Source organism: Anopheles nili, chromosome 3, assembly GCF_943737925.1.
Source record: "Anopheles nili chromosome 3, idAnoNiliSN_F5_01, whole genome shotgun sequence".
Lineage (NCBI taxonomy): Eukaryota > Metazoa > Arthropoda > Insecta > Diptera > Culicidae > Anopheles > Anopheles nili.
The window spans coordinates 29336508-29357245 of record NC_071292.1 but is presented as its reverse complement, the minus strand read 5'-3'; the positions used below and the strand labels follow the sequence as shown (position 1 = coordinate 29357245).

Sequence of the window (20738 nt, the reverse complement as noted above, 5' to 3'; positions counted from 1 at the left end):
ACATGTGTGTTTAGCAATGTAGAAGCAATATAGCTAGTTTAATATGTAATTATAAAAAATTATATTTTTGTAAAATTACAAATAGGACAGTATATTTATTAGACTATATTCTTGACTGCATTGATAAGATTGATTAGACTCAGAACTTTTGCCTATACCTATAAATGGAACCCTCAGAAAAGAAAAATGAAATATTCGCTCTTGTTTGCTGAAGCTTTCTACCATACGGGATTTGGAACACTTTTTTGAGCATTCGTAGTAGTGCAATCCCTCGGATGAGAAGCTGGAGATAATGAGTTCCACGCTAATCAGGCGGCTTAAGGACATTGCTTCGCCGGCAGTCACGGGAGCAGCCACGTATAGCTTGTTAATAGTTGAATTATTTTTAGAATTCCTGTTTTTAACTCTCTACCAACTCTACTTTAAGTCGTTCTTATCCGTATCCACTGTCTTCTTTTCACCGTGTCGCGTGTGAATATAACCGGCGAAAGCCTATTTTGTTCTTAAAAGTATTTGTCGAAGGTGTGCCGTTGGGTTGTGTCGTCGAATGTTGTAGCGTCTCGGTGTTCTTCTGAAGAGATCCATACGGCGTGGCAATAATTTTTAATTCATTTAAAAGCAAACACCATTATTATCGCTTTTAAACGTAGTAACATTTTACCCGGGTATAGTTAACGTATTATTCGGCGGTGTTTGACCAATTCCATGAAACGCCGATAGCGCTTGAGATTGTAGTTTGTGCTCGATAAATTGTTGAAAGAGCTTTATTATATGTGTTGGTGATTTTGTACGAGAAAACGTATCGTAACGCCGTCCGTGTAATTTGTGTTTAATACTTTCTGATTTGAAAGATCCCAACGGCAGGCTTGCACTTCTTTAGGATTGCGTAATTTCAATCGGTAGGTTTCCTAGGATTCTTTCGTCAATCCACAAATTGCCACAGACGATCAAGCATCCAAAATGGAGCATCGGCCATTATGTTGACCAGCAATCGAACTGTCCTCCATTGCAGTAAGGATTTTCCCGAGACCTATACACCCATTAACGTGACCATGAATAATAGCAACACGTACTTTGAGATGCAACCGTTTCCGGACGTGGTGGCGAATTTGGCCGCAGAAAAAGCCAAGATGTTCAACACCAAGCAGCCGAACAACGGATTGGGTGGTTATAACATGAAATTTTATAACTACTATCAGGTTCGTTTACAACACAAGGAAGCCATTTTTATCACTCGTCTAATATTGTCTGATCAACGTACGATTTCTTTTTCGGTGTAATGTATATTTTTTTTTTAGCAATCTACGCCATATGTCCCACAAATATATGGCAACTGCTTCCAGAAGCAGCGCTATACACCATATCCGAGCCGCAATTGCACCGGAACCGGCGTTGGCCCTAGCAACTGGGGCGCTACCGCTAATCATAGCAACCTGCCGCAGTTGCTTCATCCGCAGTCTCAGCAATTGCAATCGTCCTTCCAGCTAGGAAGCAACGGGAATAGTCAACAGATGTCGAGTAATAAATCCCTCAACTCGTCGCTGAACAGTAGCAGCTACTCGGACTCCGGCAAGAATTCCACGTTCTTAAGCAGCCATAGTGGCTGCAGTAGCCCCCATCAAAGTACCTACTCCTCGGACAGTGCCAGCATGACGAGCAGCAACAGTATGATCAACACGAGTGGTGGTCCAGGCACCTGTTCAAGTTTATTTAGCTCCTCCGTATCACCGATACCACAGGCACCGGCATCGCTGCCACCAACGTTGAACGCTGGCGTGCGTACAACCTACATTTCATCGGTGGAACAACCCGAGCAAAAGGAGATGGTTGTGCTGCAGATTAGCAACTTGGATGCATCCATCGAGGAGCATAAGATGCACCAATTTCTCATGTGCCAGCTGAAGCCAATAACGCCGGTCTTAGCACTTACCATCGAAAGCCCGTCGTTGGCAAAAGTGAAAGTTCCATCAGCACAGGTGAGTAGCACAAGCAATGAAATATGATATTTCTCACGTAGTTGCCATGGTTTTTTTTACATCCGACTATCTTTACAAGTGTGCCAAACAAGTGGTGGCTAATCTGCACCGAAAGAAGATCGGCCACAAGCGTATGGTTGTGTCCTACATAAAGGATCCTTCATCGGCTGAATCGTCCGCTCTGCGCTGTCAGGTGGCGGGTCTCCTGAAGGACGTTCCGTTCTACAGCTTGCCGATTAATCGCTTTCGTGAGTTGTTTCAATCGCGCTTCAAGTCGTCGATTAGCGTGCTCGATTTGTATCGCATGCAGGACGTGTGTACGATAACCCTCGACAAGAACGATGAGAAACACATCTCACTCCAGCCAGCATTAATCGATACGTTGAAGAATAGCTCGCTAGTAGAGGCTTCACAACACAGCGTCCCTTACTGTATGTACCATTTCAAGCAAGAGAAGGAAAAAGGATGGGCAGAACAAGAGGTTCTGCCATTACCAAATGTAATGATGAGCATCAACCAACTGCAGTCACTCGTTTATTCGCTGCTGAAGTCGCACAAGAACGACATTCCAGTTGCCAGCGTTCTGTACTGTATTGAGAGCGAGCTGCAGGTTAAGATTCTCCCCAACGATAATGGAGTGCCACTCGAGCACCTTCTTTGCTGTATTCGGGGTGTACAAATCGCGAATAATAGCTTCGGAATAAAGGTACTTTCCTGGATGGATCACGAGCAGAATTCCACCAAGGATAACGAAGGTAATTGGGAGGCGTTGTTCCGCCGATGGTCGGAGTTTAAAGAAGTTTAATACTATTGTTTGCGTCTCTTTTGTAGATGCATGGTCCACAAATCTTCGTTACATGCCGAAAGGCCCATCAAATGAATTTCTACAACAGATTTCCCGCGAAGTTGTCGAGCTGATTAAGATGTCCCCCAAATCCACTATGAAATTTACGCGTTTCATCCCTGCCTACCACAATCACTTTGGCAAGCAGTGTCGAGTGGCCGACTATGGGTACACACGTTTGATTGAGCTCTTCGAGGCGCTAGCACCGGTAGTGCAAGTGATGGGAGATGGTGAAAATCGACATATTACACTGACGCATCGTACGCAGATACGGCGCTTCACGAATGACCTGCTAAAAATATTGCGAAACCGAGCGAACAAGTCGATACTCTTGTCCCAGCTTCCTACGGTGTTTTTACACGTTCAAAATCGCCCTTTCGACGTCACTGACTATGGCGTGTGCGATCTGCTAGACATGGTGGACGGATTGGTTTACAGCAACACCATCATGACGCAGCTGCACAACGAAAATGATGTGATCATGTCGATCGTCAAGCGCAAGCAAACTCTATCCGAGTTGGAGAAGACAAGTGTTTTTGCCGGCGAAGTGGTAGAGCTGTTCCGTAAGGCTCCTCAGTTCTCAATCCTCTTTAAGAAGTTTGTCCGGTCATACCACTATCATTTCGGGTACCAGTGTCGTCTTAGCGATTACGGGTTACTAAAGCTGGCAGACTTATTGGAGGCAATCAGCGGAATCGTCGAGGTCCGTACGGTCGCGAGGTGTTCTCTCTATATATATGCTCTACATATCACTTCCCTTGCATTTGCAGATGGAACAGACCAACGATGAAGATCGCAAAATCTTTCTCAATTACCAAGTAGCCATGCGAATGTTTGCCGAACAGGTGCAAGATATTATCAAGACTTGCACGGGCAAATCTTCAACCATGGTGCGACTAAGCGCCATCCTCGAAATTCACAAGAATCAATACGGCTATCAGCTTCAGGCAAGCTGTCTTGGATTTAGCAACATATATGATGCAATTAAGGCGTTACCGTTCACAGAGATATTTGAATCCGGAGGCGAGTTCATGGTGATCTCCCATTTAGAAGAGCCTTCCTTTCGAATGCGCACGTACGCGGCGTGTGTAGTTTTGATTGAATCCCGGAAGGATCGACTGACCGTATCTGAGCTGATACGAGGCTACCAGCAACGGTTCAAAGAGTTCCTGAATGAAAAACAAATAAGCGTCATGAAACACGCTCTGACGGTGAGTTTACACATCAAGAATATTTCTTCCAGGTTATAGCCCCATTTGCAGTCCATCTCAGTTCATCAAATATCAGCCACAAAATCTCTTAAGCTATGCAGCACGTCAATGGAACAATTAATGCATTTTACATCTCTCGTTTGTTATGTATCTCCACCGAAAGATCGAAATGGATAAAGGGACGCAGACGGTGACAATGACGGCATTGATGAGGTTTGTCGTGCGTATCGTGCAAGCGGTTAAACAGCGAGCACCGATCAATGTTTATGATCTGAAAATGGCTTTGAATGTGTCACTGGGAACGTGCTTTGAATTAGGTAATTAATATGCATAATACCGTCTTGCCCACTTGTTGTTGAGAATTAACATCAGATAACCCATTCCAATGTCAGTTTCAATCTTTTTGATTTTTTTTGTTCGTACCAACGTATTATTTTCTTATCGACAGGTTACCCAAATTTTCTGACTGTATTGAATACGTTTTCGGATGTGTTTGTGGCCAATAATTCTTCTTTCATCACAGAAAAAAGTGACATTGAGCTGAATCGTGACTGCATTTGTGAGTATTATAGCAAGTAGGGTAGCGAATAAAGGTTGATGGAATTTTTCTTGCAGTATCGAAACCATGGTTTGCCAATGAAGACAATCCCTCGCAGATGAGCAGTTCTATAGGAAGTTCAATGGCAAATTTCAAACTTCCATCAGTAGATCCTCGTTACCGAATGCCGGCGAATTTATCAGGAGCTGGCGCCTTAAGAAATCTTGGACCAGTGCGTAACGTAACCAATAACAATATTTCTCAACAGCAGCAGCAGCTTCAATCGATGAGAAACGACAATACATTGTCTCTGGTCAAAGTATTGCAGCAACAGCAACAACAGCAACACTATCAGCCCATTCACCAGACGCAAACAATGCAAGGAATGCAAAATTCTCTGCAATATAATCAACAAATACAATCGTCAATAGTTCCTTATTATGCCAACAATCGCACGCTTAATACGGGGGCACCCAATTCCTACGGGAATGGAAATGGCGTAAATTCATCGATGCTCACTCTCCCTCTGGGAATGGCTTCAACTTTTGGACTTCAAGCCAACGGTCTAGATGACGCGGGGGACAAGGAAAATCTATTTTCAACACAAAATACTTACGGAATCCATGAACCGATGACGGCAAGCTTAAGCAGTAAATTTGCTTCTGCCAGTTCACAGGGTCCATCGCTAGATGCGTTCCAGAATGTACCATTGCTGGCTGCTTCTGCACCATCGCAATTCCATTCCAGTGACATGGCGGCGTCTAATCCTAGTACATCATCATTACTAAACTGGAGAGCAAAGGATGAAAATATTACGGCACTATCACTGCATCGAAACTCCATACTGGAGTTGCTTTCAAAGTATTCAGAACCCCCAAAGCCTGATACTCCACCACCAACGGTAATGTCGTAAAATTATATTATTCTTTTTAAACACGGAAATCGGTCCTTATTATGGTATCTATATTTCTCCGATATCTTATGGTTTTTTTTAAGAATCTTCCCTACTGGCTCGATCCGACTTGGACCGATTCGTTACCCCTTCCAGAAGACTACTCTATGTGCACTGATTCTGGAAAATCTGTGAGTATTATATTCTAAAATCCATCTAAAACGCTCGATAAAATAATCACTAATTTACCGCAGCTCAACATTCCGATCCCAGAGCTGAAAACGTTTAGCAACCTTCCGCCACTCGACACACCAAACATACTACTGTGCGATAAGCTATTGCGCTTTACTTTCGATGAAGATAAGTAACTATCACTTCACTGGCTGTAGTGACACTCATCACATGGAAGTTTCTTAAGAACGCCATTTCCTTTATTTGAATATCAATCGAAAGTTTTCGTTTTCTGCTATTACTACTTTCGATTAGCTGGGATCAAGAATGCCGAGAAATCCTTTTGAAACGTAGCTCGTTATAATGTCGTTTTCTCGGTGACAACCAGAACATTCTCCAAAGCATGAACGCTCGAAGTTGATCTTTTAGATGTAGCCTATTTGTTGAAAAGTCCCATCAGATGAATTCTTCTAAGAGGGACAACCAAAGTTGAATTGTTCACAGAACCGATAAATTAGCGATAGCCATACTGCTTTTATTCATGTTCGCATCCTGTGATTCTGTACCAGCTGCATAGCACCTATAATGTACCTTTCCAGTCGTGCCAGTTAAGGAAAATTTTATCGTAATTTTTAGTTTATATCTTACCATGCATACATCGAGTTCAGAGCATACCCAAATACGCTGTGACCGGGAGAAGAAAACAGAAGTAGAATACGGTATCTCGAGTTTGACATTGCGTCAAAAGACATCACCTAAGGGCGGGATCCTTTCCTTACTCCGGGTTGCTTTTCTGGTCAAAAGCGAACGTACTACCGGAGGATGGAGATAAAATCGAAACAATATCTTTGGATCGATATCCTTGCCGAGGTTTTGTAAGATCACAGTGTGTAAATGGAAAAGATAATTAGTTCGTTTTAAATAAGGCGAAAATTGTGCCGCTCCCGTGCGCTCTGCTGTCGGCGAACAGTTAGGCAGTGAATTCTACATTTTAATTTCACTCATTTTAACTTTGTTTGTTTAAGATATACATGTTCGTTTTAAAAGCCGGCCGGCCTTATTATGTCTCGCGTTATTAACGATTTTAACATACTTTTCATGGGTAGTTTTAGAAACTCGGAATAGGTGCAGCAGCTTACCAGCGCCTAATACAAGTGGACTAGTAATGTAAGCAAAAAATATCTTTACTAGCCACCATACATTCATATTCGTTCATGGAAATGGTTCGTTCTTCAATACTGTACCGATTGCACGCATAAAAGCAGCCATTTCAGTTAGAAGGAACGTCATCAGTGAAGCTGCAATAACCCTCGCGTTTTAGTTATCGCATTTTCCTTTAGCGATCTAAGTAACCTAGTTTTAGTATCATTTTTTGTTAGCTCATCAAATAAAACATGTGCCTTTGTTAACCGTTGCTATGTAAGATGAAATTTTTTTGCCTTGTTGTTTGTTGCTGTTGCATGCTTCCATAAAACTAATTTATGATTATTGCATTTATTTCATAATGAAAAAATCTCATCAGAAGCATAGCATTTTGAGTTGCTTGAAAAAAGAGTTAAAATTCGTCAAAATTAACTCGCCAATACGAAACGCTAGTCGTGGTTGCTGCATCAATTTTTAACTAAATTTGTCTTCACTTTGTCGGTTTTTATTGTTATCAGTCCGCCTCTGTTCCGCGAGTAGTCTGAGTTTTCCAGCTTCTAAATTGAATCCCAATGAGCGTGCATGTCCACTGAATGACCACTCCATTAAAGGGAAACATTTTTATTTATGAATACTAACCAGCCATTTGCCGTCATTTCTAATTATGTTTATTTTTCTCCATCGCCCGAAGCACATAATAAATTATCCGTTACACCTTGACGCGATGCGTCAATAAAGCCGGCCTCTGTTTTGTCCCCAACTGCACCGGGTTTGTCGTTTCGGGCGCGAAAATGCCTGATCGATCGATCGAGATCGAGACGGTCTCTGGAGGCTTTTTCTGACGCGAAACCGCCGCACTGATTTTAACTTCTCAATCGTGCAAACGTGCACCCATGGGTGCGGATCCCTAGGGAAACCTTTTCTGGACCGTTCCACGCGGCAATTCGGACCGAGCAGTCGCTTCATTCCGTATCCACCTAGGACGTGATGGTAGGAGCATCAATCCGGACCGAAACGCAGACGCCATGCCATTCGCCGTACAAGGCAACGTAAACGCGCACCAAAGTGCACATCCGAAGGGTGCGCCAGGACCAAAAAATGAACCAGTGCGAGCGCGCGCCGGTGGTTAATTAAAAATCAAAATTATTTAAATTGCGTTCTTATGAGTTATTAATTTCATGCCTTTCCCGTGTTTGGGTGCGCTCGGGAGCAACCGAATTTTGGATTCTTCCATTTCTCTGCATTTTCTCGCACGGCTGCCCGGGATCGTCAAACGGATCGCGTCGATCGCGATCCTGCCAATCGTTATGGTCACGAACGCAGCAAGTTATTTCGACGTGTTCCTGCTCTGACGCTCATCGCACATCGTCGGCCGTCCATCTAGTGCGAACCTGTTGCTTTTGTTTCATTTTACATGTTTGTCAATGCCCACGCACCGCTTCTTGGCAGCGCGACGAACGAACTTATGAACGAAATGCGTTTTGATGATCTTTGTCTGTTTCGTTCCACATTTTTCTACTCTGTCTGGCAATGCACGCGGGCAAAACATTCCTGGCGCGAAAAGCATAGCCTCCACACGGGGTTGCCGTTATGAATTCAGAGTCCGATCGCAACTTCTCGTTCCCGTTTGCAGGGATTGTTTTTTTTTCTTTCATAAGGACCAATATGTTGACATGTTTCAAACATGAGCGTGCACTATGGTTGAAGGGAAAGGGCTTCAATAACGGACGAAAAATAAACAGCTAAACGCCGAATGTTTACGGTGACGATCAAGAAACTTTTATTGATGCCAACGAAATGTGATGAAAATTCATAATATTATGGTCATTAAATCGCTTGTACTCACATGAATCGCTCGTACTTGTATTAAATCGCTTGTAGTCCGCTATTTTCCAGGAAGTTGTTCCTTCATATGAGGTGAGCTGCAGTACAACCATACAATTCCGTGCATTTTCAGCGTACAGTATGACAATATTTTGAATTGATTCATAAAGATGTTTAGCGATCCCAAGGTGGTTCAAATTTTGGTTTAAATTTCAACCAGAAACTGTTAACAACAGGTTCAAAATAACTAAAAACTATACCAAAAATATAATGATGTTAATAATCTTGTGACGTAGTGCAGTGATTTGCAGCAAACTTTAACTTTTGTTTTGCTATTATCATAAAAAGATCAAACTTAATCAAAACATGCTTGCATTTTGTGGTTTGTGAAATTTCACATCACAAACATATGCATCATTTAAGTTTGATCAAAACATAAATTAACATATTTTATGGTAACAACAAAAAAACGCAGACGCTAAGGACGAACTCAGGTTGTTGTTTGGTTGCATGGTTGTTTGCATACGCAGGTGGTAGTTCTGCTGGTGAACTATCGATTATGGATGCGAAATGGAAGAAGCATAAATATATTCCATCGGCGACACGAGCACACACGCACCCGCCATAGCACCGTTTGCCGATTAAGATGCACACAAATCAGCCCGATTTGCTGGCACATCAAATGGAAAGCAAATGGCAGAAAATAGAAAACCCATCGCCTGGCCTCCAGTGCGATCCTTTACTGCACTCTACCGCCTCGAGGGGCTCAATCTACGCCATTATTATTTGACGAGCTAATGGCACGAGAATGAGGAAAACACATAATATCGCTTCGCTTTCCACCGGAGAATATGGCTCATCAATATGCACCCGCATGCAAGTGTGGTCGGTGCTAAAAGCTTTTTTTTTTTCGCTCTCAAACGACTGGAAGAGGATCTCATGTGTGGCAGAGCGAATTAAAATATTAGTGACTCAAATAAAAAACCAGAACCCTGCATCCGAGTCCGTAAACCGCTTCAGGGTGAGCTGTGCTCTTTCGTCGACAGCAAAAAGACAAAAATCAAATCCACACTCATATTGCACCCGTTCGCCGGTAAGTGGCAGATAACTAATTTTGCAGGCACCTCAACCCTTCGGGCCATTCTGGGAAGTTTCTTTACTTTGGGCAGTAGAGGCACCCACCTCATCCTGGGTGCCGTTAGGATGGATGCATATTTTTTTTTCGATAAGTTCCCGCTCGGTTCACGGGCACCGTTACACTCATCCGTCATCGATCGGAACGAAATCCAATAACTGGCAGTCAAAAATGCACCCCGAACCGTGCACCACCGTCTGGCCACTGGATCCTGCGGTTATTTAATGCTCGGTCTCGGTTATCCCTTTCTCGGTTTCGATCGAAAACCCGTAGGCCACCTTCGCTTCACTCTAGTCCTGTCGATTCCGATCGTTTTGCGGATTGATGAATTTATGTGATTTATTAGATGCAGATCGTCCCGCCGTTCCGTGCGATTCCATTTTGCAGCGGGAATGTTTTTTTTTCTCTCTCCATTTTCCTTCCTGATTTTTTTTGCCGATGACGTTGAGCCATAACTCGCTAGTGTCCTCATGCAGTGCGAACACCGGTAGGGTATTTTCAACTAACGTTCAACGTTCGTCACCGATCCATGGTGGATCCTGTGAAAGTCTGATACGAGACGGACAAGCTTATCTCTGTGACGAAAGCTCTGCTTGCCTACGGATGCGTCAGACCGAGGGAATTAGCGATTTTTTACAGGAAATATTTGTTACCGATTTCGTTATTCGTTCTCCCATACGTAGGTGTTTTGCACCCATTTGCAAATTCAATCGTTCATTGCCACTGTTCATTCCGCTCACAACGTTACATCCATTGCAACAATGTTGAATGTGACACCAATTTAGCATCTTTTTTTGAAAATTTAATCTTTAAATTTATATCGTTATCTGCAGTTACGACAAAATGGTAGAATGTGTGTTAACCGAGTTTGCTTGAAAAGTGTTCACAATGTGAATAAAAGTAAAACGACAAATTAAAAAAGGAGTGTTGAAATCACATTAATTACCCACAGCGTATTGAAACATTTAGGCTATTTTTTTATTGGTTGGTTCGTCTCTTTTTCTTGAGGATTCCTTATGCTACTCAATGCCTTACTTTAGATGCAGCCCTAAATTTTGATCACATTTAATGGGAGTAAATTTCGCCAATAGCTTCAATATTCCTCGTGAATAATGGCCAATCGAAACCATAAGGCGTATCCAATGGATTCACTTTCGGAATATCCAACCAACGGTAGCCCAACGGAAGTCACCTTCGCCCCGTGCTGTCAACGTCGTAAACGAGATTCAGTTGGATTATTATATTAACGCTATCGATTTATTCAAAAACTCGTCCACCGGACTCGTGGGGAGATTTAACTTATCTGAAACGCATCCTTCGTTCCTCCAACGAAGACATCGCGGCCATTGCTCGCAACCGTAACAACCGCCGCGTTGAGGGATGAAGGCTTCCGGGAATCGGAAACACCTCGCCGTAATTATGTAATGAACGGCGCCGTACCTTGCCAAAGACCGGTCAGTGCCGTGTGTCGGCTGTTTATCGAGCTTCGGGACCATCTTCAATTCCACGCCATCGGCACCCGCGCGGACCAGACAAGGTAAGGCGCCGGAATGCCTCCGAAACGTGGCGATTGACACAGGCTGGCTGGCTGACTGACGGATGCCCCGTACCAGTTGATCCTTCGACCATTTGACGGGTCGCGCCTTCCTCGGTAATTCCCTTTTGTTCCAATGTTTGTACTGTCTTTCTTCCAGTGAATGCTATCGTGTGGTCATTTTTGGTCCAAGCTGGCGGTGATCGGGCGACCTAACCGAAGACCGTATGGAACCGTATGCGCAGGTCGAGAGAGCCGCAGCGGTGTAAATAACTTAAACGGTAACATGCTCTAAGCTCGTAAATTAGCCCCGTGTTACAAGGTAAGCAATTGAGATACCAATCAGGTGTGACGATACGGCTAAGTCTTAGTACGCGGCAGCGACGCCTGACGGTAGGCAGCAACCTTTATGAGACTTTATAACAATTCCATAGGGATCGGCGTTTGGAAAGCAATTTATATACCGGCTTCTTCGCTAGTTAACACCATGCCAGTGTCATGCTTTCAAAATGACTTTACTGCTCAAATTTACGCGCCACGAAGTCACCGGAGAAGCGTACGAAACAATGTTAAGATAGACGGTAGCAAGGCAGCTGGTGTGACTTTTCGTCAGGAATTTTATAAGCTGCACATTTTTCTTTCGAACAGATGTAATGTTTAATTAAGATAATTCAAGCAAAAATAGCCGTATGAGTAAAAAGCAATTACCATTAGATTCAATTCCAAAGAGAAACTCAATTTGAGCATCAATCAAAGCAAACAAGGCTTTTGTGCAATTACATTTAACATTTATTGAACAATAAGCGATTATTAGTGAATAAGTTATGTTTAGCTAATAAACAATCGTTAGCCATACCGATTATATTGTTGTTAATAATTTTGTAGCGTAATTATTGCACACATTTGGTTTCGAATAGTTAGAATTTCTCTTAATAATACTTGTAGCCAGAAAATTACAAACGTTGTCTACACGAATCAATGCAAGGATCACTGTGTACAATCCTTATAATGTGTCATCAGTTTAATGTCAATGCAGCTAGTATCTTTGTTTTATGTACCACAAATTCAAGGAAACATCTAGAATCAGCTTGCTTAGGTCCTGGGAAAGTTTTGCTTATTTTTTCAAATGAAAAATCAATAATTCTAACAAAAAAGTAACACATGCTAACCCGTATCCGACGCCTAGGATAATCCATACTATTGCTAGATCATTTAGTGTTATAATTTTCTTCTCAAAAGTCTCAAACCTTGGATTTAATTGCCAATAATACTCCTTTTGCCAATGGCGGACCAGACCACTCTCAAAAAATCGCCCGTAGTAAGACCGAAATCGGGAATATAGCAAAAAATTTCGAGAGAATGTATACGCTGCCGTCAATGAAAGGATCTTCTCGCCAACGATATGAACTTCTAGTCGATCGTTGTATCCGTAACGTTTGTACTGTTCGCGTCTCAAATGCACCATGTGATCCCAGGCGTAGTTACACTGCTTCAATACTCCGTAGTCATGATTTTCCTCGTCAGAAGGTTCAGTCCATTTGAGGAAACGTCCTTTGAACTTGGGTTTATTCAAAACGACTACACCTGTTACATCACTAGACTGTAACATGATATCTGTTTGAAGAAACTCATCCACGGTTTTCGGGTCTGTTCGATAACGAAACGAGCTCATGAACGCAAGTAACTTGGCCTGGTACGCCACGGAAAGGACGAAGAACCCAAACACACTGCTGAACAGGACAATCCTTTCTATTTTCGATATATTAGATGAATTCAAATCTACGCCAAAGATGATGGATGACACTAAATCGTTTTTGAAGTATCGTTTGGCGAGCAACGATCCGATGACAAAAGCAAGAAGCAGCAATATCCAGGATGTCGGCTGGAGCGGTTTCAAAAGATGATGCAGTATTTGATATTTTTTTGCCTTCGGTACAATCAGACAAATTCCATTCATCTCTGGAAAAATGTAGGAAATTGCACGTAAATCGGACCAGAAAGCAGGATCTATATAAGCGTGAATGTTTCCTTCGAATAAGTTTTGATTTATCCAATTTTGTTGGTTAAAATCCGACATGTATTCTAAAACGGTCAAGTTCCAGCGCAGCTTTAAATGCTCCAATATTGCGAAAAAAGCTTTCCAATCTGCATTTTCCACGATTCTACTATCTGTGAGCGACCCGTTCACCAGCGAACTATAACCCATCACCTGCACCATTGGATAAAGATCAGCTTGAAATCGATCGATGAACATTTGTTGCATCGGTACAACAAAAGGAATATCAACCACGTTATTCTGATAGTCGGAACTGAACAGCAGCGGTGTGTGATTCTCCAACTCAGAAGGTAAGATTACTAAGAAGTTAATAGTAGAGAAAAAAGATTTTAGCAAAAATGCGATTGAAGATTTTTGAACATCGTTTGTGGAATGCATTGAAACAACGTAGAGCTTGTGATTATTTTCCACAAAAAACCGCGGTAGATGATACCTGAAAACCCTAACAATCACACTCTGTTAAAATGAAAAAGATAAATATGAAAGATAGTTAACAAAGGGTACAAAGGTTCGGTACATGATAAGAACGTAAAAACACTCACCATGGCATTATAGACACCATCGACTCCAATAACTATCAGCTGTCGGGTTGGAGCAAATTCCGGGGACGCGTTGTTTAATACCGGAATCATTAGTTCGTTGCTTTTTCCCGCTACACGGTCGATTATATCCCCAAAGAAGGACTCATTTGTGCCCAAGAAAGTGAATGTTTCAATGGACATATCTCTGGCACTTTGCAAGATGCGTTCTAGCAAAGAAGCCAAGCTTTTCACTTTGAAATAGTAAGGATCTTTGATTAATTCTTGTTCGGAACTAAATGTGAAATCACCATGCAAGAACACTCCAATCACTAGCACCCATCGTGCCCACATGTTCAGGTTAGTACACATGTTGGGAATAAATTGCGCTGTGTTGTAAATGTGAATATACTTGCAATGCAATCTGAATAGGTGTGTACCTCGTCTTAGTAAACATGGAGTGCCATTATTGACGAAGGATTTAATTATTGCTTTTGCTTTCCTACATTCGTCTTTTGTTTGTATGGCGAGATCACCGACATAATTTCAAGTTATACGGCGGTCAACAACAACCAGCTTCGATCGAAATAAATGGTATCTAGGGAATAGCATATCCAAGTGCGCTATGCAATTATTTTTCTTTTAATTCTTTGCGACACAGCTCGGCTATTTAAAATTCTATAGAAAAATAATCATCCGACTAATTTGAAATAAATTATTGATAAAGTTTCACAGGAATTTCCTTATGCTTTTCATTTAAAAAAAATACAGCATTTACTGTGCACGGCGGAATTGATAATGCGCCATGTATTGCTTTGCCTTAAAAACGATCAACTCCAGTATAAATAAAGCAAGGGCCAGTCCATATCCGATACCCAAAATGATCCATACCATTATTAAATCGCTGAAAGAGATTATTTCATTTTCGACGAATTCAAACTTTTGCTTCAGCTGCCGCTGTCGATCATTCTCAATTTCCCAGTAACCTACCAGACCGCTCTCAAACAGTCGCTCAAGATATGATCGAAATCGAGGATATAAGTAAAATTTATCGGAGAATGTGTACGCCGCACCCAGCGAGATTATTTTTTCCCGCACAATATGCACCCCTGGACGTATATTGTACCCGTAATGCTTGTAATGTATTCGTGACCACCGAAGCATATAGTCCCAGGCGAACGGGCACTGTAACATCACCCCATATTCCTGACCACCGTCAAAGCTAAACTCGTAGTCCGTCCAATTCTGTATTCGTCCTTTGAAAGCCGTTCGAATCGACACTACGGAGGCCGCTGCTTCACCGAGCTGTAACATGATGTCCGTTTGAAGAAACTCTTCCACATTTTTCGGGTCCGGTGGATAACGAAACGAGCTCATGAACGCGAGTAACTTGGCCTGGTACGCCTCGGAAAGGACGAAAAATACAAACACGCTGCTGAACAGGACCATCCTCTCAATTTGCGAAACATTAGATGCGTCCAAATCTACGCCAAAGATGATAGCAGAGATCAAGTCGTTTTTAAAAAATCGTGTTGCTAGCAACGATCCGACGGCAAGAGCAAGAAGCAGCAATATCCAGGATGTCGGTTGCAGCGGCTTCAAAAGATGATGCAGTATTTGATATTTTTTTGCCTTTGGGATCACCAAACATACTCCGATCATTTCCGGCAACACGTAAGGGATCAGGTGCTGGTCGGGCCATATATTGCGGTCTATTAGAATGTGCAGGTTACCTCTATGTAGCTCCTTACTGAACCATTCCAGTTGTAAGAGATCAGGTGTATATTCCACTAAGCTTAAATTCCATCGCAAATCCATGTGGTTCAGTATCGCTTGGAACACTTTCCAATCTGGTCCCTGCACATTGCCATTTTTATCCATGCTTATACGCGCAAGAGCACTATAGCCCAGCAATTGCACTACCGGGTAATGTTCAGGCCGAAAGTGATCGATGAATATTTCACGCATCGGTTTGTTGTGCGGCATAAGCACTAAGTTATTCTGGTAATCGGCAGATACTAATATTGGTTCTTGAAGCTGGGTCAATGGTGGTAACACGACTACATAATTGCATGTGATAAACATTTCTTTCAACACTAGCAATATCCCAGAGCTCAGCATGTTAACATCGGGTAGTATCAGCATGATGTAAATATTACGATTGTTTGTAGCGAAATATCTCGATTTCTCAAGCAAGCGATAAAATGTATTTACAAACAAATCCTGGAGGCAATGAGAAACAATCAATGAATATCGATATCCCATCGATCCCATCGATAAAGACGACATCGGTGTATCACTTACCACGATGTTGTTTTCAGCATTTCCTCCAATAACTATCAGCTGTCGGGTTGGTGCGCGCTTAGGTGATGCGTTGTTTAGTATCGGAATCATTAGTTCGTTGCTTTTTCTCGCTACACGGCCGATTATATCCCCAAAGAAGGACTCATTCGTTGCAATGAAAGTGAACGTTTCAATGGACATATCGCTGGCTTCTTGCAAGATGCGCCCCAGTAAAGAAGCCACCCTATGCACTTGGAAATAGTAAAGCTCTTGGTTCGATTGTTGTGCCGAACTAAACACTGGAGCACTGGACAAGAGAACTCCAATCACTAGTGCCCATTGAGACCACATGGTAAGCTTAGTACGCATGATGAGAATGCACTGCGCTGCGTTGAAAATGTGATGTTACATACAATGCCTAGAATTTCATTTATCTTGCATTGACAAACATGAAGTCCTGCTGCATTGGTTATTAACGTAGAGTTTAATTATTGTTTGCCGTATTTTATCATCGCCTCTAGGGATTACCTCTTGGCAGCGTTTTTCAATCATGACCGTTTGACTATTACATGAAATAGATTATATTGTATCTTTGGGTAAGTCTAAGGTAGATTCATTTGAATATTTTACTGTAAACAGTCCTGTGTCTCTTGCACAACATTATCTTACTAATCATATTACTTTAAACGAGTAATTCAAGTGCTTATAGCTGGATTGAACCACGATCGCTCAAGGAACAAATTTCACAAAAACCAATCCAATGAGAGTCGTCATAAACGCCCAAAACCAAACCAAAGCACCATCAACGAGCAGCAGAACCTTTTGAGGCCGGTGCTTTGCCGATGCCGCCGACGATGTCGACCAACGTGGATGAGCCGGTGGGCTTGAGAAATTAATTATCCATCGAACGAAGTCGGTGGCGCTGCAGTAATATGCTTCCCGGTATATTATGATCTTTTACGGGGTGGGAGAGAAAATTTTTCGGTCAATTTAGTTCGCGCGAGTGAGCGTTTTTCCTTCGAGATCGCCCGCTTCGTTCGATGACGATTTGTGGGAACCATCACGCGCCTCCCGTTCGATCTCGAAACGTCCGGACCGGCTCGCGGGTGTCCCGTGTCCCACGATGATCATCACCATCGAGATCGATCGGGAAAGGGAAAAGCGATTATCGAGCGTAAAGGCGCAGCAGAACAAGCCGTCCGGAAGTAATCTCATTCTCATCGGGAGCGTCGTGATGGAGCGGCCGATGGGAACCCCGGGTGGACGCGAAACGCCTCGATGGCGTGCAAGAATGTGTCGACTTTGGTGAACCGGAAGCAGCGGATAAACGAGAACGCATGAATTTTAAACTCAGGCGATTAAGCAAACTAGCTGTTGATCGATTAGTTCAATATTTATCGCATATATGTTCTAGCGATGATTCTCCATCCACGTATTGATTTAGGAATGAACTATTTTTTACGATCACACACGAACCTTCTGTCGGAGATAATTTTTGTCTCTTTTAAATAATAATAACTTCTAACTGCAAGTACTTCATAGAACACAATCTTAAATTTCCGATCGCCGATAAAAGTACTCAACGGATTTTTTTTTTCAATGCACCAACTCTACATCGGTGAACGACACGACGGAACCATTCCAAGGTAGCATATTTTTCTTCCTTCCTTCCTTCCTGGCGGAGGTTTTTGTTGATCGCAGGACGGCTAAAGACACCGTGTAAAAGTGCACCATCAGCGGCCCGCCCGAAACCCCGCGGTCCAGCTCGTGAACCGTTCCGTGCGATGAAGATAATTAATAAATACGCTAGATCGTTGATTTCTCCCCCGATGGCGTTCGACAGTACCCTGATTCCGAGAGATTTTTTCTTGATTTTTTACTCTCAATTATAGTCCATTACCGAGGCGGTCGGGCCATGGAGGGGATCCAAGTTACGTAAGTAGCCGATCGGTATCGGAAAAATGTGAATCCCGACGGAAGTTCTTGGGTCGTTGAGTTTGAGTTCGAAAAAAAAAGAGCCTCCAAGAGCTCGATTCTTCCCGAAGTTACCACGGTACGCCACCATCGTCACCGTCGCGCTGGAAGCAATCGATGAGACACAGAAATGTCATTATTGCTTATTAAACCGATTGCCATACGTCCTAGGGCCACGCTGCCGCTCCGTTTGGCCAAGAAGCCAAGAACGGTGCCCTGTTCTTTCCGGACCCAGCGTACGGATGCTTAATCGCATTCAATCCGCTCCCATTCAACGAACCACCGACCTACGATCGACCTAATTGACGATCGATCAAGATCGATCGGCGCTAGGCGTGCGTGGCCAGAGGAACATCCAAGCAATGCGACCCGTTTTCGATTGGTGCGATCCGGCCTGGCGGAGTGACCTCCCTGGTCGGCATGCGCGAAAGCGAAATCATCGAAGCGTAAGTGTGATTAAACGGCCCCGCCGATAATCGACGATAATTGCGCGCCCGGGATCGGTCGATGCCGGAGCGAAGTTATTTTGATTTTTCAAACCTTCGATCGTCTGGGAGGATCCTATACTCCTTTTGGACCCGGCGCTCTGAAGCCTGTTCGTGAACAAACTTTCGTTCAATGACATCGACGGCTGATGTTGCTCCTGTTTCGGATCCTGTGCGTTTCCCGAGGCAATGCAAAATTGTACCGCAATTAAAGGTGCTGTAGTATCACTTACGAAATGATCTAATGTGTCGCTAATTTGGCGCACTTGGTGCATGCGCGTTAAAGCAAAGTAATTACTAAATTGCTTCGCAACATGTCTCTGGGGTATCCTTTTTTGGATTTAACGGTTTCAGGCGATCCTTTACATTATGATCTTCCACTAACTAGAGGATCGTGTTCTCGGCCGTAGGCTACGGACTTGTGCCGCTTACAAATAACATCCTGCGATCGCACGATTTTGCCTTGCGCCGAATGCTAATAATCAGGTTAGACCTGACACCTTGGAGGCAGTCACGGTTGGCATCGTTAACCAGAAGAGACATATCCCAGCTTAGGGCTTACAGACCTTATCCTGCAAACGTGTTGAAATCCAACGCTATTTATCTGGGCCATTTTAACACGCGACACCCAACGGCATTTCAGCGTACTGTCATATTATGTGTATGCCGACAAGATATTATGGGGTACGGAATTGAAAATTTCCTTGAATATGTTCAAGTGTGGTCAAAAAAATTTGAACAAGATATCAAGCTTTATGTGCTTTCTCATTTGACACCGCCGTCATTGGCTTTAAACTGAACTTAATTGGTTCCTTCTTCCATAGAAGATTTGCATTGGATGGATAAGGATATTCCTTGCGTGTTTGATGTCCTGATATTCTTGTGGAATGTACCAACAGCAGTAAATAATGTCGCTAAACAAAGCAACGCAAATCAATTTAGGAAACCAGCTAAGTAAGCCCTTTATTCAACATCATCAAGCATAAACGAAAGTTTCTCCATGGTACAACTCTTAATACTCTTATTCATCCCTCCGCCGTGACGATCCGTTCAAAGCGGCATAATTTTCAGAGAGCACCCACTAAGAACGATGAAGCTGCAAACGAAGTGAAAATCATAACAAACGATCCCAGCGGCATGGTCGCATGGTCGAACATTCGAGAAATCCTTCCCGCACGAACCCATCGGAAGCCGAATCGAATCGAATGAATGAAACCGTGGGGCAGGAACGTACCCATCCTAAAGTACCGTAAATATCCGTTCGCGCACGTCTAACGCGAGACAACGTGCGTATTTTCCGTGAACCCGTACCGTACACACTAGCGGGCTGTGGTTAGGGTAATTGAACAGGGGTACCAAAAAAAATGTTCACGTTGATCATAATTTGAATTTAATTAATAAGCGTAAACAATCCTCCACGCAGCCGGGTATGTATATGAGACCGCGCGTTTTAGGGAAGCTTACCCGAACCCGAAATATTATAAGTGCCCAGTGGTCGCAGAGGTCGCCACGCAACGTCCCGAAGCCGTGAGACAAAAGCGGTTTCTTTGTAGTCATCACCAGCCGGGATTATGGTCCGCACGTCTTGACCGATGGCGGCACCTTCTTTGTCGACTTTCTCGACACGATTTTGCTACCGTTTTTACCCGCACTAGCGTCCGAGAACGATTAGCGAACGATCTCCGTACGGACCGTGGGCTCCTAATGCGGCTGATCGACTGATTTGGGCATTCCTCGGATGGCGGGAACTTCTTGTTCACACCTCACTAATTACTCCTGGCGTTTGTCATGGTTCAGGAGTATTGCACCTTCACTTGGATCGTCTCCGGCCAGGTTGAATCTAATGCCCAGAAGCTGACCCAACCACACCGCACATTGGCGCCTCGTCTGCTCCGAGCTTTATCGATGGATTATTGATGTGTTCCGTTTTTAGCTGGGAACTTTCCGCTGTTCGATCGCAAATCTCCCATCCGACAGATTGGACCTTGGTGCGGTGTTGACCTCGTGGTTGGGAAACGTTTTCTGGTGGGTGGAGATGTGTTTATGATAAATTGTAACACCCCGAGCCGTGGGAACCATGCTTTTGCTGGCAATTGATTAGCCGTGGCTGGTCAACGGCCAGTCAGTCCGTGTCTACCTGTCGAAAGCTTTACC

At 43.3% G+C, this 20738-nt stretch overlaps 3 protein-coding genes across 3 annotated transcripts; 1 reads left to right on the top strand and 2 right to left on the bottom strand.

Annotated features, from left to right (window-relative positions):
• Window positions 1–1052: 1052 nt before the first annotated feature.
• On the top strand, window positions 1053–5829 carry LOC128724028 (meiosis regulator and mRNA stability factor 1). The gene is made up of 10 exons (XM_053817793.1): window positions 1053–1199; window positions 1299–1976; window positions 2056–2731; window positions 2808–3523; window positions 3591–4031; window positions 4195–4348; window positions 4480–4590; window positions 4647–5470; window positions 5566–5652; window positions 5716–5829. Exons 1-10 carry the CDS (start codon window positions 1053–1055, stop codon window positions 5827–5829), a joined length of 3948 nt encoding a protein of 1315 aa, XP_053673768.1.
• Window positions 5830–10557: 4728 nt separating this feature from the next.
• LOC128724027 (uncharacterized) lies at window positions 10558–13225 on the bottom strand. Its single transcript, XM_053817792.1, has 2 exons — window positions 12636–13225; window positions 10558–10561 (listed from the first exon to the last, which is right to left on the bottom strand). The coding sequence occupies exons 1-2, from the start codon at window positions 13223–13225 to the stop codon at window positions 10558–10560; spliced, it is 594 nt and encodes a 197-aa protein (XP_053673767.1).
• Window positions 13226–14616: 1391 nt separating this feature from the next.
• LOC128724026 (uncharacterized) lies at window positions 14617–15810 on the bottom strand. The gene has a single exon (XM_053817791.1). It carries the CDS (start codon window positions 15808–15810, stop codon window positions 14617–14619), a length of 1194 nt encoding a protein of 397 aa, XP_053673766.1.
• Window positions 15811–20738: the final 4928 nt, after the last annotated feature.